The sequence below is a fragment of the Terrapene carolina genome, unplaced genomic scaffold (genome assembly GCF_002925995.2).
Source record: "Terrapene carolina triunguis isolate 2854851 unplaced genomic scaffold, T_m_triunguis-2.0 Scaffold96, whole genome shotgun sequence".
In the NCBI taxonomy this organism is placed as follows: domain Eukaryota; kingdom Metazoa; phylum Chordata; order Testudines; family Emydidae; genus Terrapene; species Terrapene triunguis.
The window spans coordinates 56,261,373-56,284,509 of record NW_020664447.1 but is presented as its reverse complement, the minus strand read 5'-3'; the positions used below and the strand labels follow the sequence as shown (position 1 = coordinate 56,284,509).

Below are 23,137 nucleotides of genomic sequence, written 5' to 3'. Positions count from 1 at the left end.
TCCCTTCTACCCTTCCTTAGAATTGTGAACTCTATGATTTCATGATCACTTTCACCCAAGCTACCTTCCACTTTCAAATTCTCAACGAGTTCCTCCCTATTTGTTAAAATCAAATCTAGAACAGCTTCCCCCCAGTAGCTTTTTCAACCTTCTGAAATAAAAAGTTGTCTGTAATGCAGTCCAAGAACTTATTGGATAGTCTGTGCCCCGCTGTGTTATTTTCCCAACATATATCTGGATAGTTGAAGTCCCCCATCACCACCAGATCTTGGGCTTTGGATGATTTTGTTAGTTGTGTAAAAAAAGCCTCATCCACCTCTTCCACCTGGTTAGGTGGCCTGTAGTAGACCCCTAGCATGACATCACCCTTGCTTTTTACCCCTTTTAGCCTAACCCAGAGACTCTCAACACTTCCGTCTCCTATGTCCATCTCCACCTCAGTCCAAGTGTGTACATTTTTAATATACAAGGCAACACCTCCTCCCTTTTTCCCCTGTCTATCCTTCCTGAGCAAGCTATACCCATCCACACCAACATTCCAATCGTGTATTATCCCACCGAGTTTTGGTGATGCCAACAATGTCATAGTTGTACTTATTTATTAGCACTTCCAGTTCTTCTTGCTTATTACCCATACTTCTCGCATTTGTATATAGGCATCTAAGATCCTGATTTGATCTTGCCTCCCAGTTTTGCCCTGACCCTCCTTTCTCTCTGCCATTATAGCCCACGCTCCCTCCTATTTCCGACCCATCTCCCAGGTCTCCATGTTCTCCACTTACCTGTGGGCTTTGCTCACCTGTCCCCGTCAAACCTAGTTTAAAGCCCTCCTCACTAGGTTAGCCAGTCTGTGTCAGAGCTCTTTGTATGGAGAGAGAGCTAATCTCTTGCACTAATTAATAGTGACTCCTTTATTTAAACTATGTTTGCTGGAGCAATTTTAAACATGACTCAAAACCACTTCGAGGCTAAAATTGTAGTTTAGCTGGCCTTTGGCTGTCTTTACCCTAGACTTAAAATTGTCCGTTGTTGGCATGGTACAGCTCCCCCAGTGATAGAAACAGTGGGAGCACTAGTGTGGATCAGCCCCACAGGCCTGGCATTTTTAACCACTATGTCTTCTAGACTTGCTCTGAACAGTGGCTGCAACTGACAGCCTGTCTGTACGAGTGCTCCCACCAGTGGTAGTAATAGAAATTTGTTGTTATTTAGTTTTATTACAGAAGAGCCTAGAAGCCCCAACTAAGAACGTGATCTCATTGTGTTAGGTGCTGTATGTATGCATAGTAAAATGTAGTCCCTGCCCAAAGGCTTACAATCTAAATCTAAATAGAAAAGGCAGACAAAATGGGGTAGAAAAGAATTATTTGAGAAGAAAAAAGTCTAAGTGTAGACAAAGCCTCGATGGATGGGGCCAATCCATGTTCTTCTTTGAGTGATTGCTCATGTGTATTCCACAATAGGTGTGCGTGCTCGCCATGTGCACCGGTGCTGGAAGTTTTTCCCCTAGCAGTACCCCTAGGGGGGTGCCCCAAGTGACCCCTGGAGTGGCGCCTCTATGGCACGGTATAAGGGGTGTTGTGCGCTCCCCCCCCACCCTCAGTTCCTACTTGCCGCCAGTGAAGGTGCATCGGAACTGCTCTGCTCCAGCTTGTCTGCAGCTTTCCTCTAGAACTCTTGTTCATTTGTAGTAGTAGTACCTGTAGTTGAAGTAGTTTAAATTAGTGTTAGTTTAGTTTAGCGCGCCCTGGTTGGGGCATGCCCCATGCCCCGGGCTTTAAGTCGTGCAACACTTGCAGGCGGCCAGTGCCAGTGAGTGACCTGCATGCGGACTGTTTACGCTGTCTGGGGGAAACCCATCTCAGCGATCGCTGCAAGATTTGCAGATCTTTCAAGCCTCAGACCAAGAAAGAAAGACATTCGGCTCAGAGCCATTCTGATGGAGTTGGTGTTGACCCTGACTCCGGTGTGCAGCTCCGAGTCAGCACCGGGTACCACGGCGTCAGTGCGCGGCAACCCTTCGGTGCCTTCCACCAGTTGGCACCGCTCCCCGTCCGCGGGGCACGTCAAAAAGGCTAAGAAGAGGTCTTCTCCACCGAGGCACCAGAGCAAGACTGGGGGAGAGACTAGACCCACATTGGGCAGCTCTCGGTCCCCGTCAGCCTCCAGGCCTCCGACTCAGGTTGAACGGAGTAGCCCGGACCAATTGGCGCAGGCTTCCCCGAGTGTCCGGGTGCCCTCCATGGCAGAGGCCCTGCAAGTGGCCCGGGACGTTATGTCCCTGCCGGTACCAGGGACTCCGCTACCGTTGGCTCCCCAGTCCAGAGGCAAGCCACCGCTTGGATTGCCGCAGTCGCCTCCTGGTCAGTACCGTTCGCGGGAATGTTCCCGATGCCGTTCGCTGCTCGGCAACCATCCCGTGCATAGTCCACGCCGGTCACCATCGACCCCCCTCCCCCCCAGGTTGTCTGACTGGATTCGGACTGACAGGGGTTCCAGGCACCACTCTGCCTCGAGGGACCGAAGACCTCGCGAAGGGAGTGGGCCCCATCGAGACAGACTGCACCGGAGGTCCTCGTCTTTGAGAGGTTACCGTAGCCCGTTGCAATGCGGCCGTCGACGCCATTCCCATTTGTCATCTCTCTCCAGGACCCTGCCACGGCACCGCTCCCGCAGTCCCGGGCATTGATTGCCGGTGCTTCGCCATTGCGGATCTGCCCGCTGGAGCTGATCGCGGAGCAGCTGCTACCGGTGGTACCGTTCCTCAACGTCGGGATCACGGTCTCGTGGTCAGCACCATTCCCAATGCCACCGCTCCTCCTGGTCCAGGGACAGCGGCAGGTTGTACGCCAGCCCAGCCTCCCTTTGTAGTCGTCAGTCGATGGGACAGGCTAGTCAGGCTGAACAGCCTGCTCTGCCGGTGCCACAGCAGGTGCAGTGGCACTGGGCACCTTGGCCGGCACCGTGGTATCAATGGGCCCTGTGGCCCCTGACACAGCCCCCAGTGGGGGCTCGCTTGGTGGCCGGAGCCTCGGCATGACCGCCGGCCTCCCAGAAAGGAGTCAGTGGGATGTGCGTCTTCGGTTCTGTGCCCGGAGGGCGACAAAGTGGTGGGACCTCTGGTACCGGTGGGTATGCAGAGTACCACGCCTGCATCCTCACCCTCCTCTGATGTGGCGATTACAGCCCTTCCTCCCTCTGTTCTGCAGGAGGACTTTAAGGCCCACCAGGAACTATTGAAAAGGGTGGCATCAAGTCTCAACCTTCAGGTCGAGGAGGTGGAGGAACTCTCGGACTCCCTCTTCAACGTCCTGTCGGCCTTGGTACCGGGCAGGGTGACCCTTCCACTCCACAAAGGGGTGGCAAAAATTTCAAATGCCTTGTGGCAAACCCCAGCTTCCTTGCTCCCCATCTCTAAGAGGGCAGAACAGAAGTACTTTGTGCCCACCAAGGGGCATGAATACCTGTACACCCACCCTGCCCCCAACTCCCTGGTGGTCGAGTTGGTCAACCACAGGGAGAGACAGGGCCAACCAGTCCCTACTCCGAAAAATAAAGACTCAAGGCAGCTGGACTTACTTGGGAGACAGGTTTATTTGTCCTCAAGTTTCCAGTTAAGGGTGGCAAACCATCAGGCTCTCCTGGGTCGGTATGAGTTGAATTTGTGGGGCTCTCTACCCAAATTTGAGGACTCCCTCCAGGAGCGTGACAGGAAGGAGTTCAAAGCTCTGGTGGAGGAGGGTACAGCAGCTGCCAGGGCAACCCTGCAGGCAGCGTCGGATGCTGCGGATACAGTTGCAAGGTCCATGGCCTATGCAGGGTCCATGAGAAGGGCGTCGTGGCTCCTGCTGTCTGGGCTGTCCAGTGGGGCGCAGAATTCCTTGCAGGACCTTCAGTTCGATGGCAAGGCCCTGTTTGCGGAACAGACAGACGTGAAATTGCATGGCCTGAAAGATTCCCGCACTACGCTTAAGACACTTGGCCTCTATGTCCCGGCTCTGGCGAGGCCCAAGTTTAAGCCTTAGCAGGCTCCCACCCAGGCCACCCACTCTAAATATGAGCCCCCTTATAAAAAGTCACGGGACTATAAGCAACGCCCGCAGAGGCAGTCTGCCCCCCAGCCTGGGTCCTCCAAGGGTAAACAGTGGGGAAACATCAGTTTGACGGGACACCTAGGGGTGACCTACTAGTTCACACCAGGGATCCACCCGCAATAAAGCTTCCCTTCTCCAACCAGTTGTGTGCTTTTCTCCCAGAGTGGTCGCGGCTGACTTCAGATTGTTGGGTCCTCAACACCGTCTCCTGGGGCTTTACCCTCCAGTTTACCTCGCCCAGCCACCCTCCACACCTGTCCCTCCTGGGGGACCCCCTCACGAGGCCCAGCTAGAGCAGGAGGTGGGGCGGCTCCTTGGCTTAGGCGCTGTGGAAGTGGTGCCAGCGGAGTTCAAATGCAAGGGGTACTACTCCTGCTATTTCCTTATCCCAAAGACCAAAGGGGGGCCCCAGCCTATCCGGGACCTGCGAGGCCTGAACCAGTACATGGTAAAGCTCAAGTTTTGTATGGTCTCTTTGGCCTCCATCATCCCCTCCCAGGATCCCAGGGATTGGTATGCTGCCCTCGATCTGCAGGACACGTACTTCCACATTCATATATTCGAGGGGCACAGGCGCTTCCTCCATTTCACAGTTGGGCAGGAGCACTATCAATTTACAGTCCTCTCGTTTGGCCTGTCCACTGCTCCCAGGGTATTCACAAAGTGCATGTCTGTGTTGGTGGCCTACCTCAGACGTCATGGGGTCCAGATCTTCCCCATCTGGATGACTGGCTGGTCAAGGGCAGCTCCCGGTCGCAGGTGTGGGATCACGTGGCGCTCCTCCTGTCCACGTGCACCACCCTGGGCCTGTTGGTGAATGATACCAACTCCACGTTAGTCGCAATACAGTGCATAGAGTTTATTGGGGCAGTCTTGGACTGGGCCAGGGCCTCCCTCCCACGGGACAGATTCGAGACGCTGAAAGGGCTGATCGACACAGTCACAAAGTTTCCCGTGACGACAGCCAGAGCGTGTCTCCAGCTCCTGGGTCGCATGTCAGCGGGCACATATGTGGTTCACCATGCCAGACTCCGGATGAGGCCCCGCCAACTCTGGTTGGCCTCGGTGTTCTCCCAGGCCCGAGAAAGGATGGACAAGGTCCTCACTGTGCCCGAGCCAATGATCGTCTCCCCACAATGGTGGTCCTCCCTGGGGAACATGCTCCGTGGGGTCCCGTTCAGGGGCAGGCCCCCGTTGGTGGAGCTGGTGCCTGACCCATCGGACCTGGGGTGGGGAGCCCATGTGGGGGATGTTCAGACCCAAGGTCTGTGGTCTGCGCAGGACCTTTCCCTGAGTATGAATGTCAAGGAACTCAGGGTGGTCCGGCTGGCATGCGTGGCCTTCCGCTTGCGCCTGGAGGGCAGAGTGGTCAGGGTTCTCACAGACAACAGCCTCAATGTTTTACATCAACAGGCAAGGCGGGGCCGCTCCTCTGCCAGGAAGCCCTCAGGCTGTGGGACTTCTGTATAGCCCACGACATCTGCCTACAGGCCTATCACCTACCGGGCACCCAGAACTCGTGGGCAGATCGCCAGAACCGAGACTTCTCTTCTCAGCATGAGTGGTCTCTACACCCAGAGGTGGTGCACAGACTTTTCCCCAGATGGACCTGTTCGTGACTCGGCAGAGCTGCCGGTGTCCCCGGTTCTGCTCCGGGGGGGCTGGGAGGTGGGCGCTATCTCCGATGCCTTCCTCCTATCCTGGTCAGGCCAGCTTCTCTATGCCTTCCCCCCCGATCCCGCTGATCGGCAAGGTCCTGGAAAAGATAAAGACCGACGGGGCCCGGGTCCTCCTGATTGCCCCGGCGTGGCCCAGGCAAAATTGGTACGGGACCCTCACAAGCCTGGCGGTCGATCTGCCGTGGCCATTGCCGTTCCACCTGGACCTGCTCTCCCAGGAACAGTGCTGCCTCCTCCACCTCATGCTAGCTGCACTCCACCTCACGGCATGGCTGCTTAATGGTTAGGCCAGGAGGAAAGGACGTGCTCGGAAGGGGTTCAGCATGTCCTCTTAGAAAGCAGGCAACCCTCCACGCATCGAGCCTACTTGGCAAAGTGGTCTCGGTTTTCCCAATGGGCGGCTGAGTGGGGCGTTTTCCCCCATGGCTGCCCCAATCCAGCTCATTTTAGACTATCTCCTTCATCTTAGAGCCCAAGACCTTGTGTCCTCGTCTGTCAAGGTGCACTTGGCGGCCATATCAGTCTTCCACCTGCTAGTGCAGGGGCACACAGTATTCTCCCATGCTATGACTGGCTGATTCCTTAAGGGATTGGATCATCTCTTCCCGTACATTAGGCCCCCAGTCCTGCAATGGGACCTGAACTTGGTGTTGGCCTGGTTGACGGGTCCCCCCTTTGAGCCGTTAGCTACATGCTCCTGGTCACACCTCTTGTGGAAGGTAGCCTTCCTGGTGGCGATCACATCTGCTAGATGAGTCTCGGAACTCAGGGCCCTGACCTCCGAGCCCCCGTACACAGTGTTCCATAAGGATAAGGTCTAGCTCCGCCCACATCCTTCGTTCCTCCTGAAGGTGGTCTCCGCCTACCACATGGGTCAGGACACTTTCCTGCCAGTTCTCTGTCCCAAGCCCCATGTGTCCAGTGAGGAGCACCACCTCCATGCGCTGGATGTGAGAAGGGCTCTGGCCTTTTACCTGGAGCGGACTAAGCCATTCAGGAAGTCTTCGTAGCTGTTCATCGCTTCGGCCGAACGCATGATGGGTCAGCCAATCTCCACTCAGCGGCTCTTCAACTGTACACCTCATGTATCCGTACCTGTTATGACCTGGCGGGAATCCCTCCGCCGTCAATTGTGAGGGCACACTCAACTAGGGTGCAAGCCTCGTCGGCTGCCTTTTTAGTCCATGTCCCCATTCAGGACATTTGCAGGGCTGCCACATGGTCTTCAGTTCACATGTTCACCTCGCATTATGTGATCGTCTCCCAGACCAGGGAAGACTCCGGGTTCGGCAGGGCTGTGCGTCATCCTGAGAGTTTGTGAACTCCTACCCACCTCCAACAGATATAGCTTGGAATCACCTATTGTGGAATACCCATGAGCAATCACTCGAAGAAGAAGAGACAGTTACCTTTTCCGTAACTGATGTTCTTCGAGATGTGTCGCTCATGTCTATTCCACATCCCGCCATCCTTCCCCTCTGTCGGAGTTGTCTGACAACAAGGAACTGAGGGTGGGGGGAGTGCGCAGCGCCCCTTATACTGCACCGTAGAGGCGCCACTCCAGGGGTTGCTACGGGCGCGCCCCTATGGGTACTGCTGGAGGAAAACTTCTGGCTCCAGTACACGTGGCAAGCACGCACACCTATTGTGGAACAGACATGAGCAACACATCTTGAAGAACACCAGTTACGGAAAAGGTAACTGTCTTTTACTATTTTTTTTTTTTTTTTTAATAAATATAATTGCATCCTGGCCTATGCCAGTGGTTAAAACTAGGTCAGGGCTCAATGTGGATGGAGCATGGAGGAGCTCTAAAAGGCAGTTTCATCTAGCCCTTCCTGGTTAAAAGGAAATTGGCTATAGATCTAAAGAGAGAAGGATAGGATAAATCAGGAAAGGGCGGGGGGGAGATCCCTATGATTGCAGATGCCTCCATGTGAAAAATAACAAGAATCTACAATACAAATAGGATGTGAAAAAATAAATTCTTATTTTTTTCACTTCTGTTTTTAAACACTTATTTAAGATGTCTTGTAAACTGAATTGTTGAACTATGTATTGTCCCTGATCTTCGTAACTAGCACTCTAGTGTATTTTATTTGACTCTATAAGAGAAATCTTTGTGACAGTTATGTGCGTGCATGCAACTGTGAGTTTTGTCGTTTTCCCAACACTTCAAAAACATCTTTGATGTTTTTATATCTTAGACTGAGACCGTATCACTTTGATGGGATATAGATCATCATGTGTAAGTTATAGGTTTGTAAATATGAAAATTTGAAATTTAAAAAATACTTATTTTAAGAGACAAAGTTATTAGGATTTAAATCTGTCTCTTTTTGAAAATACAAACAACAAAGATTGGAAAACATGCTTCATATAAAAACCCTGTACATCTGCCATTGTTTACAAATCACAGCTATATTATATTGGTCATCACTTACAGTTCCCATGATATATACATGATTGTTTTAAATCCTTTTGTTTTGTAGATGACTTTGATGAATTCATGTTGAGTAATAATGATGTTGTGCTCAGAAGTATTGCTGAAGATCTTCGGAATTGCTTACCCATTGAGGCAATGCTTAACTCGGAACATCTAGCAATTAAAAAAGTAAGCTTGTCATTCTGGTCTTTCTCTGCTGCACCACAGAATTCACTTGGAGATTATAATAGTAATACTGATGGAAATATGGTCTATTGGTTAGGGCATTGGAATGGGATTTGGGAGACCTGGGTTCTGTTCCCAACTCTGCCGCTGCTTTGTTGTGTGACCTTGGGAAAATCACTTCACTTCAGTGTGCCTCAGTTAAATATTTTGATTATAAGTTATTTAGGGTCTTTTATTACATGCATGTAGAGTGCCCAGCAAAATGCAGCTAGCCTAGTTATGGGATATAGTGCCTGGCTGGCATGATGATTCCTATTTGGGTCCTCTAGGCACTATTACAGTATGAACGTGAAATAAGAAAACTGAAAAGATCGAGCCAGTGGTGTGGTGGCATACAGTACAGGAAATTCAAGTTTGGCTTCCAGTTCCTTGTTTCTTGAGATGTTAGGGACTGAAAGAGGCAGGATGCTCAGTTCATGTGTATTTGGGAGTGGAGAAAAGTAGCATCTTTTCTACTTAAGCACTTCTTCTGTTCATTCCAGGAACAGAGTTAATACATTCCCAGAGGAGCGGCATGTAGTTCTTAACTGGAAGTATGGATTGGCCCTGTACACCAGTGCTTTGAGGGGAGGAAAGAGGAGATAGAGGGATGTTTGAGGAACACACCCCCTTCAAATAATAAGAAGGCAAACACAATAACATCCATCTGATTGAAAATTGTACATGCATTAATCAATGGTGTTTCTGATTCTGAAATATTAAACATGAAAAGATGTATTTCTTTAGACAGTTAAAGTTGTAAGAGAAGTAGCATTACCCTAGTGTGCTTCTGGGGTGAGTAATGAGGCATTCAGCTCCCCATCCCCTAAATGTAAGTCACCTCTTCCTTTGCCCAAATTGTAAAGGAAAGAGGGAATGCGTCCCTTCCCTAGCCTATAACCTATACTTGTCTCTTGGATACCAAAAGCCCCAACTGTCCCTTGCCCAGCTGGTCAAACCTCCAGCTTTTCCTTGACAACTTCTGCAAAGCAGTTTCTTGTCAGTTGAATATTGAAGGCTAAGACTACACACAAGAATTGCATTTATTTAATCAAATAGATTTTAAATAAATCTGTGCAACCCCTATTGGGTGGGACCTTCTCTTAAATCAATTTGTGTGACTTAAATCAATTTGGCTTAATTTGGTTAGACTAGCCCCACATTTTGGAGAAATATGTATTACATTTAGTATTAAAATACATAAATTACACAAATACCAGTAGACTGATTGGACTGAACCTTGGGGGAAGGTGGAGAGTGCGTGAGGAAGTAGTGTACATAATTCCAGGACACGTGATACGTAATTTATGTCTAACGCATTGCATAGGACACAGTCTGGACCTTTGGGTTTTGTTTAAAACAACCAAATCACTGTATAAGTGAAATAAAGAGATTTGCCTGTGATTTTCTTAGATTTCATCTTCTTTTTCAGATACTTGACCAGCGAGAGCCGACAGTTCATGTTGATGCATTCCTTTATGATGATGATATTATTGATTCATTGTGTGAGAAGGGAAAAATGAGTAGAAACTACTGTGTAGTGTGTGGCTCACACAAGACCGCACCTTTAGGTAAATACCATGTTGTGAGTGCACAAGCCAAATAGATATGCTGGCTGATTTGTGAATATACAATAGATGTAGCTATTTTATATTTGTTAAAAATAGTCATGCAGTAGCTCAGCTGAGCAACAGACCATCCAGCTGATTGAGGACTTTGGCCAAGTCTACTCTAGGAGTGCTTTACCAATATAGATATACCGTCATGCTATACCAGCAAAGTGCACCTAGAGTGAAAGCTGTTTTTACTTGCAAAACTCAGCACTTTTGCCAGTGTAGCTTTTTCCAGCGCTCCCCTGCCCCAAAGCAAAATAACCTAAACTGGCAAAAGCACAGCTTTGCTGGTATAACTGTGGCTATACTAGGGGCTTTTGCTGGTATAGCTATGTCGGTCAAGGATCATGCATCCTCACACCCCTACTGACGTAGCTATTTTATGAGAAGTCTATAGTGTAGACTTGGCCTTTGTCTTTCCAAACTGGCATAGTCATCAGGCCAGATTATTCCCCACACTCTGCATGGGGGAGAGTACAAGAAGCCTCCTGCACACAAGGGCCAAACACACTGTCACATTTGCATGAGTGACACTAGCCAGCCACAAAGGGGGCAGGAAGGAGACAGGGTTATGGACTGCTGAAGAGGAAAGTGCATGCAGCAGTGTCAAAAGAGATGACAGTGGCCTCCTCCACCTTCACATGTAGGAACACTAGGAGGCACAGTGCCTCTGAGAGCTGCTCTTTGGCCTGGTGCAGCTCTGTGCTACCCCAAAGCAGAGCAGGGCCTTTAAAATGCAAGACATAAATATTTTATTACAGTAACATTCAGTGTTCTAAAAGCTAGCTGTTCCAATTTAAACTATTTACAGACTTTTTTGTGAACAGATATATTGTTACATTGAGATCTAAGATGCTGTATTCAGTTGTAATACTCTGAATCATTCACCGCCATTAATGTATAGTAATATTTCCAGGTAAATAATTCATAGAGCTGTGTGGAGAAAGGTAATTCTGTTTCTCAGAGGATTTCAGTGTTTCAGAATTTGGTTTTGTTGCAATTCAGGCTGAAAACCTAAATTTTAAAAAATGTCCCCAAAAGGAAATGGAGCACTGATGCCAAAGCAGTCCGGCGGTGCACTGAGGAGCTGGGCGAGTGAGCTGGCAGGAAAGCAGGCAGGGGTCCATCAGGACCCCTTTCTGGATTCCCTGAAACATTGTCAAAGTCAGACTGTCTCCATGGAACATTATGAGTTTGACAAATCAGTAAATTCCGATGAAAAAATATTTTGTTTGAGTTTTTCCAACCAGCTCTAATAATTATAGTTAACTTCTCTATAATAGAGGAATGGTGCTGATTGAACTAAAGTTAATCTAGTGACAAAGGCGCGGTCTACATTAAAAAGTTAGGTAGACCCAGCTACTTCGCTCAGGGGTGTGAAAAATCCACACCCCTGGGCAACATAGTTCAGCCAACCTACCCCCGATGTACACAATGCTAGGCCGACAGAAGAAGTCTTCCATTGACCTGGCTACTACCTCTCAGAGAGGTGAATTACCTACGCCAATGGGAGAGCCTCATCCATTGGCGTAGGTGGTACCTACCCTGAAGCACTGCAGCAATGCAGCTGCAACACTGCAGCTGTGCTGCTGTAGTGTTTCAAATGTTGACAAGTTCTAAGTCATAGCACAGGACACTGCAGACGGTTGGTGGAGCCCTATAATAAAAAAATGTCTAGGAAATAAAAATTAAAATATAGTAGAAGGGGAGAGCCGTGTCAGAGTAGGGTTAAGCTCTGCTGAATATTTTGCACTGATGAATGTTGCCCATGTAACACATTTGTTCTGTTCTGCTTTTATTTCTCAGAGTTTATTTCTCATTCCTTTTCCCTCATGGAACTGAAGTTTCTTTATCAGTATGCATTGCCTGACCTGACAGGAAAGATTCTGGTTGACGTTGGCTCCAGGCTTGGTGCAGTGCTATTTGGGGTAAAATCCAGCATGGGAATTCATATTCTGTTTCTGTGCCATACTTTTCCCTTCTCCAGTTGGCAGCTTTCATTGTTCCATACTTTATCTTCATCTGAGGGGACAGATCAACAAATAGCCATCTATAGCATGAAGCATCCAGCCAGTAAGAGGTGTTCTACTCTTGTACACTCAGTTCTCCTTCTGCTTCTCACAGAGACAAAAACACTGTTGATCTCTTTTATTGACTTGCCTCCACAAACGATCAGAATCTATTGTCCAACAGTATAGCATTTTGCTGTCGCACACCCTGGCTGCTCTTTAGTTTGTTACTGCTCAGTCTCGCATTGCTAAATTAATGTTTTCTTTCCTGTTCTGGCCAAGTATTCTGCTGAGTTTTGGTAAATCCCATCGTGAAGCGGGAAACTCTTAAATTTCACTGAAATGCTTTTGATATGAATTTGTCTCCTAGCTCAGTGTTTCTTGACCTTTTTGATACCAGGGACTGGCTTGCTGCCTTCCTAAACTGTGTCAGGGAAATATCAGGGACCAGTGCCAGTCCATGTACTAGTCGTTGAGAAACACTATCTAGCTAACTTAAAGTATTTTGTCCTATCAAATACTTTATCAGGAAGCTCAAGTGTAATTTCAGATTGATGTTGGCATGATTGGTACACTGCATGGCCAACAGCAGCACAAAACATATATGGGTGCAAATTATATCAGTTAATAAAAAATTCTTAACAAAGTCAGTGGCTTCAATAGGGACCTGATCTTGGAGACACTTGAACATGTAACTTTACTCCTCTGAATAATCCAGTTTGGGATTAATCATATGAATAAAGTTATTCCCACATGTGAATGTTTGCAGGATTGGGTCCTTATTGTTGTCAGTTATTGGATTTATTTTGAATTTCTGGAGCACTTATATTGTTATAATGAAAGAGAGCCTCAAGATAAAGCAGCAATATAATTAAAAGAGAGGTTCTCTTTTTCATCATATTCTTGGCTTGTATTTCAGAAGTGGCAATTTGCCATGTTTTATCTGCACAGGTTGCCTTTCTAGCCAGAGGGTTGAAGGGCTTCAGAAAGCTCTAATAATCAAGTTGCAGTATATTGACATCTGTAACATAGTATGTTTGTCATTTTTTTTTTTTTTTTTTTTAAACTTTCCTATGCTAGCTAAGTGTAATTATAGTGTTCATTGTAGATAAAATTGTAGTTAAAGTTGCAACATTTTACTCATTATAGGCTGATGTTTTCTGGCATTCATACTTTCTCAAAAATTCTCCTTTTGGACAGAAACTTTCCATGATTGGTCTGAGTCCAAAGGCAAATTACTTTAGAATAATGTTTAAAAAGTTTAATTCCACCATTTTTGAGGTATTGGTAAAATATAAATTATGATTTACATTTTTTACATTTAAAAAAAATACTGCATCTATAAGTAGCATTGTTCAGTCTAGAAGGAAAATCCTTTTGTGAGCTCTTCCATCCCATTATAGGTGCAAATTGGACTTTCACATACCACTGTGTGGAGTGAACTCCCGATTCATACTGTGTGTGTGTGTGTGTGTGTGTGTGTTGTTGGATATTTCTGTTGCATTCTGTTCTCCCGCAAAAGAAAACAAACCGATAAATATATAAATAAAAGAATCCCAACACAATCTTTGTTTGTTAATTCCACCCCCCTCCCCTTTCAGTTTATTTTTATAATTCGGTTTGTGCTAACTTTAGTTTTTCCCCCCATTCCCTTAAGCCAGTTTCTATGTATCTACCAGTAGAAGTGGAGCCGTAGTTGTTGCTTGCTTTCCTTTCTTATCTTGGCCTATCAGCTCACATCTGTTTTTTCATGGTAATATTCATAAACCATTTACTGTAACTGCCAAAAAGAGGGTCTTAACCCTGGAAAAATATGTAGTTCACTCTAGTGCATTTCCTACCATTCTGTTTTAAAACGAATTTAAAAAATTTTAACAACCCCTCCAATACACTTTTTTTTTTTTTTTTAACCTGCCTCTAATCATAACCTTTGTTTTTCACTTTATAATGTTTAGTTTTTCCACTTTAAGTTAGAAGAAGTCATTTTATAGGCACCTCAATTATTACATTTCCTCTCCTTATTTCAGGGCTATCTTTACAGCTCAGCATCCCAGCTATATGGAGTGGAAATGAATTCAGACTTTTGCCAGTTGCAAGAAATGATAATCACAAAATACCAATTTACAGACAGAGTAAAGGTGACTAAATACATTTTATAGTGTGTATATTTTTTAACCAACTGTATAATAGATTAGTTAATTCTATTCCAATGAGAGAGGCTGGTAAAATCAGTGTTGTTCTAAAGATAAATCTGTACTTTGTTGGTTTGATTTTAAACAAAACAAAAAAAGTTGATGTACATTAAAACTGAGAAGAGATTTAAAAAGTTCTTTTTAAAATATAGTAATATTTGATTCATTCAGCCTTTTGTCTGAGTATGGCTCAATCTCTCAGCTGACCCCAAACAAGTACATACTGGTCTCATTAAAATCAATAGAAGTTCTACCGATGTTTCACTGTTTGTTGAAATAGGATTAAGCCAGTATATTAAATGTTTATATCTAGAATGATAAGAAAAACAAGAGGCATCTGGGGTTTCCATATTTTTTTAAGAATAGCAAAGATACTGTCAAGGATTTGCATTTGAGTAGACGCTAAGGTCTGCAGGCTGCCAATGTTGGGTGTTGTATTTCTTTATTAGTTTCTTTGGAACTGAGAATTTCAGTTCACATTAGTGCATATGTGTGTCAGAAAAAACAAGAAATGTTCCAAACAAACTCAAACCATTAATATACAGAGATGCTGTTTTCATAATGAGAACAGTCCCTTTTTGGGAATGTCTTCGCCCATGCAAAAGGCAATAAATAAAACACATTAAGTGAAATCCTGGCCCCATTGAAATGAGTGGCAAAACTCCCAGGGTATGTCTATACTGCAGCTGGGAGTGAGGTGGGTCTATCTTGGGTGGCTAGCCTGAGCCTTCGCTAGTGCTGCGGCGTCCACACTGCTATTTTTTTTTTTTTTCACTAGCTTGAGCCCCGCTGGGATGAGTCTGTTTACTTGGGCTGTGAGGCTTGGTCCTAGCTGCAGTGTAAACAAGGCTTCTGATGTGTCTGAAATATATCAGTGAAATACGATTGTACTGTACAACAGAATGCTCCATCAGGTTAATTCACTAGAGACTGTAGATGTGTATATACATGCTCTTGAGTTGCTTTATATCTGGAAAATATACACCTTAAATGTTAGTTTTTCTTCACACCTTGTAATTCTATTGAAGTGTTATAGTTTTCAATGCATAAAGATAAAACAGATAATTTTCAAAGCAGTGCCTGGTGACTTTGCCATTCAACTCCCACTTGATGTTAATTTAGTCATGTGACTCCTGTTATCACACACTGTTTTGAACATTATCACACACTGCTTTAAACATTTCATTCTTGGATTTCAGCTTCACCCCAAAATGAATCCTCTCTTTTATTGCATCTTTTTTTGGAGATATACAGTAGCATGAAAAAACAGCCAGAAGCCAGTTGGCTAAGTAATAAGTAGGTAAAAAGAGGTTAAAAATCTTGGAGAGAAAAAAGCCTCATAATGGCCACTGTTATCTGGGATGTTCTGATAAAAATCCAGAACGATACACTCTTTCCACTGTAACCTCTACTACCTGAGAGATCAGAGTAAAACAATTTCTATATTTAATAGTGAATTTATGAGTGAATCTTGTGTTGTTCTGTTCATAAATTAAAAAAATAAGTGCATAGAAGTCACTTATGTTGTACCATGTTTGGTGTGAATGCTTAGAATTTGATTAAAAAACAACAACAGAAGTTGGGGCAAATTCAGAAAATCACCCTTACCTGTATCTAACTTTAATACACGTAATTATTTTTATATAGTAGTTTGGTTTTCTCCTAGTACCGTGAAAATCAAACTTTTCAGAACTGATTTCTTTTTCCCTTTCGATTTAGCAAAGAGTCAGTCCCCACCTTTGGTTGACGAATACTTATATATAGCACACAAACTTTTTTTTTCTTGGCTACATTGTGGAGGATTTTAAAGAAGTGATTTGGAATTCAGAGGACATTTTAAAAGAAGGTATTGTAGATCAGATTTGAGACTGTTGACACAATCCCTTTAAATCACCAAATTAGAAAAGAGTATAGAATAGTTCCAGGAAACAAGAATTGTACTCTACCCAGATAACATTGTCATTCAGATTAAAGAACATACTGAGAATAATGTCCAAATAATCTTCTTAACCAAAGAAGCAGTGAACTTAATCCCATTTATAGTCTAGGGTCACTAAGAAGTATGACTATAAACTCTTAGTGAACCCTTCGGCTCTATTCTCTTAAATGGATGAAAGTCACCAGTGCTGCTAGTTCTTCATTTTTAACTAGTCTTAGAGTTTTGTTTTCAGTAAAGTGAATACCGAAATGTTTGGCTACAATGGAATCACTACAAAATATTCTGTTAGTGCAGGGGTGGGCAAACTTTTTGGCCCGAGGGCCACATCTGGGTGGGGAAATTGCATGTAGGGCCATGAATGTAGGGTTGGGGTGTGGGAGGGAGTGTGGGTGGGTGGGGGTGTGGTGTGCAGGAAAGGGCTCGGCAAGGGGTTGGGGTGGAGGAGGGGTGTGAGGTGTACAAGGGGGCTCAGGGCAGGGGGTTGGAGTGCAGGGTGCAGCAGGGGCTCAGGGCAGGGGGTTCGGGTGCAGGAGGGGTGCGGCGGGGGCTCAGGGAAGGGGGTTCAGGTGCAGGAGGGGTGTGGCGGGGGCTAAGGACAGGGGGTTGGGGTGCAGGAGGGGGCGGGCTTCGGCCCGGGGCAACTTACCTTGAGTAGCTCCGGGTGGCAGCCGCGCGCAGTTGGGCTAGGCAGGCTTCCCTGGCCCCGCGCCGCTCCCGGAAGCGGCTGGCACCACTTCCCTGCAGCCCCTGGGGGAAGGAGGGGCAGGGGTTCTGCGCACTGTCATCGCTTGCAGGTACCTCCCCCAAAGCTCCCATTGGCCGCAGTTTCCCATTCCCAGATAATTGGAGCTGCGGGGGGGCGGTGCCTGCAGGCGAGGGCAGCATGCAGAGCCCTCTGCGCTCCACCCAGGGACCGTAGGGACATGGTGCCAGCTGCTTCTGGGAGCGGTGCAGGGCCTGCAGCGTCATTGGGGTGGCAATCCCGCGGGCCGGATCCAAAGCCCTGACAGGCTGGATCCGGCCCGCAGGCCATAGTTTGCCCACCGCTGTGTTAGTGGTTGGCCAATGCTGCATGAGTCAGAATGATACGTTCTCCCCACTTCAGTTGCTACAGTGCTCCTTTGCATGGGGAGTGTCTCTTTCCTATAGCAATCAGAATAGTGTACATCTGCTTAAGTGATCCAAGTGCAAATATTTCCTTTGTGAGGATAAGTTTTGATAAAACAAAAGCTTTGTCCTTCAGGAAGGACCGTTTGAACTGCAGCTTACCCCAGTCAGTAGCGGAAAGACAGATCACTTTCCCTCCCACTACCAGCAGGTTTTTAAGCAATTCAAAGAGTGAATAAGAAGTTATGGTTTCCTAGACAAGAAAATAGTGGCAAAAGTGTTTTCTTCTCTACACAAATACTTCATTTTCCTGTGAGAAGACCTCCCCCAAAATTAATTACCTGAACACTAGTAGAGATTAACAAAATGTGGGATATTCAACCTGCTAGATTAGTGTGTGGTGGTATCCCACCACAATAGCTAATTTACTCTCCATTACATTAAGTACCCAGGCTGGCCATTCTTCGAGTGTTTGCTCATGTCCATTCCACGTTAGGTGTGTGCATGCCATGTGCACCGCTGCCAGAGGTTTTTTCCCTCAGTGGTATCCGTTGGGCTGGCTCTAGTGCCCTCTGGTGCCACGCGCTTATGCACCGTTATAAGGGGCACTGCTGGCATCGCACCCTGTCAATTCCTTCCTTCCAGCCTGTGACGGTTGATGGAATGTCGCCTCCGGCAAGGCGTTTTTCTCTTCAAATTTAGTTTATTAGTCTTAGCTGCATGTCCATGAATTCCGAGCCCATCTCCTTGGGTACTGCTTGTGAGTCTCCTAACGTGGAATGGACGTGACATGAGCAAGCACTCGAAGAAAAAACGGTTACTAACCTTTCCATAATTGTTGTTCTTCAACATGTGTTGCTTACGTCCATTCCATAATTCACCCTCCTGCCCCTCTGTCAGAGTTAGCAGCCAAGAAGGAACTGCCCCTTATACCAGTGCATAAGTGCACAGCATCAGAGGGCGCTAGAGCTGGTCCGATGGATACCAATGAGGGGGAAATCTCCAGCAACGGTGCATGCAGTTTGTGCACACCTAACGCGGAATAGACATGAGCAACACATCTCAAAGAAAAACAGTTATGGAAAGGTTAGTAACTGGTTTTTTCTGCATTATCAGTCCCTTAATATTGACTGTAAAAGGTGACCAGTGCCACTGCATCATCCTGTTTGTCCACCATGATGATGTCACTCCTATAAGTAACACTTTCATGGTGACAGTGATCCAGTGTTCAATTTCAGATTGAGTAAGCAAAGTATCAGTTTAGCTGGTTCCAGAAGTTAGATAAATTCACTAGGTTGATTTCTAATTGGTAGGGACACTTCAAATCAAATCTTGGTGCACAAATAACACATGGATTGACAAAATCCCAAAAGAGATGATACTACTACTTTTTCAGTTAGAAATTTAAGATTTATTTTTCTGGGTTAGGAGGAAAGTCCTCCAACTTCCTGTTAGAGTTTTGATGAGCCTCCAAATTCCCCCTATGTTGTCATCATCATCAGCTGCCCCACAACTCCATTTTCTGCTACCATTGTTTTGGCTGAGGAAGACTGGACAGGATGCTGATGTTCAAGAAGAGCTCCTATACTGACTGGAGAAGTACTTGTTTAATAATATGAGGCACTCTGTCTCTGCAGTTCTCCCTCTGAGGGCTGAGCACATCGCATCTCCATTACTTTCAGTATGTGGAAGGAGAATACAATAACCAAACTTGGGTCTTCATGGACAGTCTGAGCCTTAATCACTAAACAACCAGCTCAGCCCTTAAAATGCATTTTAATAGCATCATGAAAAGCTTTAGCTGGATTAAATCCTTTACTAAAATTAATAAGCGTTCATGATGATAAAGCACAGATAACTAAAATATAATAGTAATTTCCTAAATCTTCTATTGTGTCATTCAATGATCAAGATCAAAAGTAGATGTAATATATTTTTATTTAATATACGTAATGAATTAAGTACTGTAATTACTGAGGAAATAAAACTGGCTTCTTTAACAGTCACACTAGTGAGTTCATTTCTATGTTACTTAATATAAATTGTATGAATTGTATACTGTACTCTATGTACAGACTATGTCTATTAGAAAGCTGTGCATCTTCTTCTAAGTTAACTTTTACGTATGTACAATTATTTGTCCTTCAGGTGCTTCATTCAGACATCTGTACTCAGGCTTCACTCCTTCAAAATGCTGATGTTGTTGTAATGAATAATGTCTTTGAATATTTTCTCGACAGACTGGAACAGGCCAGGTAAGTATGTGTCCAAACAAGTCATCAGTTTCTCTGCCAGTGGATTTAACCTTGCAAATTATAAAAAATCCTTTATATTGTGCCTTTTGAAGTCACACACATAGTTTGTATTAGAAAAATGTATTTTAAAATGCCTGTACTTGATTTAGTCAGATTTAGCAGCTAAAACTTATTAGTTTTGAAATCTACTAAATCTACTAAAAGCTTTTTCTCTTAGTTCCACCAAGACATTTCTCAGAACATTTGCACTAATCTGTTAAAATAGGGTACTGTCTTTATAGGAAATAATTAAATGGTCTTGAATTGTTTTAACAACATAAAGATTAAAATCTGTAACAAAATAACAAGAGGATCCTTCCTCAAACCTATGGATTACAAAAGGGCTATAAATATGTATTCACACTGCAAATTACAGTTACTAGTGACATTTCAAACATGAAGTCCTCAAAGGTGAGCTATAAAGGGCAAAGGCATGGTTAAGATTACACCTGTGTTCTTTGAGACACAGTTATGCCTTTACTTGCCTTAAAAACTAAAGATTATTGGCTTAATGTTGCACAGCAAGCCTAAGGAAGAATGAGGTTTGCAGAGTGATGGAAACTATATTCTTCTTAGTCGATATTACTGTGGTATGTGAAATGATCTGACTTGTAAAATCAGGAAAAAGTAATGCTGGAGGATATATCTATAATACTCTGGTTATGTTAATTTACCTCAAAGTATTTTGTCACCACTGCAGCATAGTGATATGAAGAGAAACTTTTGGCTATAGTGAATAAAAAAGTGAGTGAGGACTAGCCTCTCTCCTCTAGAGACCAGAGTTCAAATTCTGATTTAAGTCACAAATTAAGTTGTCTGGTGTCTCATCCTAGTTTAGAGTGGATATTTGTTGACTATCACAAAAAAACAACAAACTTGGACATAACTGGCAGGATCTCAGGCTCCAGATTGGAATAGCAAGAGTGTTGAATGTCCTGGGTAAGGTATGTTAGAAGAGTTAAGTGAGGAACATTACATAATCTCTGCCCTCACCACACGCCACTGACAGAACTATTCATTCTTCCCTTTTTTGAGCACCAACTAAACCTAATTTTAAAAAGGAAAAGAAACAACATATTTCAAAACTAAAACTCTAAAGCCATATAATCCCTCTGATCTGCATGAGTAGCTCCCATTGGTGTTAGTGGCTGGTCCACACACAGACGTACAGTAAGATATGAACAGTGACTTTATAGTAAAGCACAAATTGCAAATCTTTAAAGTCAATCTACTTCTGGTCACTAAATTATCAGTGTTAAATTCATTTTATATTGAATGTGTTTCCTTCTCTAAAAACTGGCCATCTTTTGATCTTTAAATACTATATTTGGATTTTAAAATGTGTTTCAGAGCCTGGGAATTTATCAGTCATAATATGAGGAAAAAAGGGTCATTATTAGTGACAGTCCCAAGCCTTGAAGAATCTATCTCAAACCTACAGGTTCGTGGTTCTTTTTCAAATAGTTTTAGCTGACACATTTTATCTTACTCTTTATGAAGGGGTTATAGTGAGGCAATATGCATTCTAATAGTTACTATTCAGGCTGCACAGTATCACAGAGAGGGCAGTGTGGTCAAATGCTTAGAGCAGAGAACTGGGAATCAGGACCCTGGGGTCTATTCCCAGCTTTGCCACCAATTTGCATGACCTTGAAAACTTATTTCAATCTCTGTGCCTTGGTTCCCCAGCTGTAAAATTGGGATACTATTTATCTACCCCCACAGGGCTGTTGTGATGCTTAATTCATACCAGCCCTTAATTTTGAGGATCTCAAAGTATTATACTATTATTCAAGCCTATACTATGTATGTTTTGAGTTGTATAACATGCTTTCATCAATATATTACTTGGAATATGGGTGGAAACATAAAATCATGTGTATAATTAATCGGCAGATGTTAATCCAAAGAGACTCCCATTCCAGATAAAAACTCAGTATGTTTTCCACAGTCAGACCCAAACTTGAGTAAACAGATAAGCTGACTGAGTTACTTTTCAGAAGTTATCCTTACTCTTTCCTATTTAGGTAAAATTATGCTTCCAGAAATAAGTTTAACTTACCAATGGTGAATAAGCTGTAATGGCTAAACTGTCTTTCTCTCCTCTTCTCACTGATGTCTGCCGCCCTTGGAACATAGGTTGAGTTGGTTGATCAAAACTGTGTTAATTTATGTATCTGTTTTAAATTGTTTCAGACGGATATACTGCTCAGCCAGTGGGTAGAAGAGATGAAGTTGGACTATGATGTATACATGGAAAAGGATATTGATAGAGAAGCACTTGAACAAATTCATTTGTACAAGATTATCTAGCATACAGACTGATTTACTGATAACAGTATAAAATCATTGACTTCAGAGGGAGCTGTGTGAAAGGACTGTAGGATTAAGCCCTATTTCCAAAATAAATCGTGAAAAATCTTACTATTTATTTTAGAAATTATACATATTCTCACTAATGAAACGGGAGCTTTTGAGAACATATTTTGAGATGTCAAATTTGCATTAAAGTTCTCAGTGTGTCATAACAGTACAATAAATTTTAGCCACTAGGTATCTCTGTAGCTTCATTCTGCATGGAAGTGTTTTGAAAGAATGGCAGTCTACTAACACCAGAAGAGTCCATCTTGTGCACTATTAATGGCTGTGAACCTCCCAAATTTAAAAAAAAAAAAATGTATTAACAGAAAAATAGAGACCCACTATTTAAATGTGAATGGTATTCATATATTTAACACAGCTTTATTTAAAAGCTTTAATATATTATGTTGGTGTTTAAGTACTGACAAACTTACAGTACTGCTATTAATATTCTGCCTATGGAATTCCTGATTTTTTTTTTTTTTTTTTAAGGTCTGCACAGTAGCTACAGGCATTGATGTAGAAAAGATTATTGTCCCAATTTAGGGTAGCATTGTGACAGTGGCGATCTCCTTCTATTCAATGGTCCCCAGGTTGACTGTTGATGTAATTGGGGATAAATAAGAATCCTTCAGAAATATTGGTCTAAATATAGGAGAATGAAAATCTGCTTCACTTCCTTAATTTTAATGAGGATTGTAAGGGGTTAAGAAACAAAATATTCTGAGCAAGAGTTGTGGCCTAGCATAATCTTTAATGATGTAAAACATTGGCAATACACAATAACAGAACCGTCCCCAAACCCTCTCAAAGAGAACGAAAAGACACACACACACACACACACACACACACACACACACACACACACAGCTTATATGTAGATTTTCTATTCCAACTATATAAAACTTTCAATTCACTGAAAAATTTTTCAGCCTTAGACATCACTGACAATCAATATGTTTTGCATTTAACTGCAGGAATTTTTGACTAAGTGCAGTGCCAGTTGGAAGCAATGTTACTGTATGTCTAAAAGTTTTCTACACAAGTTAAGTCCTGTTCAAGTAGCAAAACGTTATACTGGCTACACTTTTTATTTTTCTAATAATTTGCAGCAAAGAATACCTATAAAATGTTGTAATAATATATATGGAGGCAAAAAGATTAACAGCTAATTGGGGCCTTAATAGCACACCAAATAC

General features: G+C 44.1%; 1 protein-coding gene across 4 annotated transcripts in view; it reads left to right on the top strand.

Annotated features, from left to right (window-relative positions):
• The window catches only part of LOC112103980, a 41,864-nt gene extending 19,451 nt beyond the window's left edge, over positions 1-22,413 (top strand). The window contains exons 1-8 of one of the 4 annotated variants that reach the window (XM_024196006.3): positions 7,776-8,021; positions 8,266-8,387; positions 9,856-9,994; positions 11,843-11,964; positions 14,073-14,183; positions 19,432-19,538; positions 20,928-21,018; positions 21,774-22,413. In XM_024196006.3, the coding sequence (XP_024051774.1) occupies positions 8,018-8,021; positions 8,266-8,387; positions 9,856-9,994; positions 11,843-11,964; positions 14,073-14,183; positions 19,432-19,538; positions 20,928-21,018; positions 21,774-21,890 (813 nt within the window). In that variant the 5' untranslated portion in view covers positions 7,776-8,017 and the 3' untranslated portion in view covers positions 21,891-22,413. Of the gene's footprint in view, positions 1-7,775; positions 8,022-8,265; positions 8,388-9,855; positions 9,995-11,842; positions 11,965-14,072; positions 14,184-19,431; positions 19,539-20,927; positions 21,019-21,773 lie in introns of those variants that run through there. The other 3 variants (XM_026651499.2, XM_026651500.2, XM_026651501.2) reach the window with 3 other exon arrangements.
• Positions 22,414-23,137: the final 724 nt, after the last annotated feature.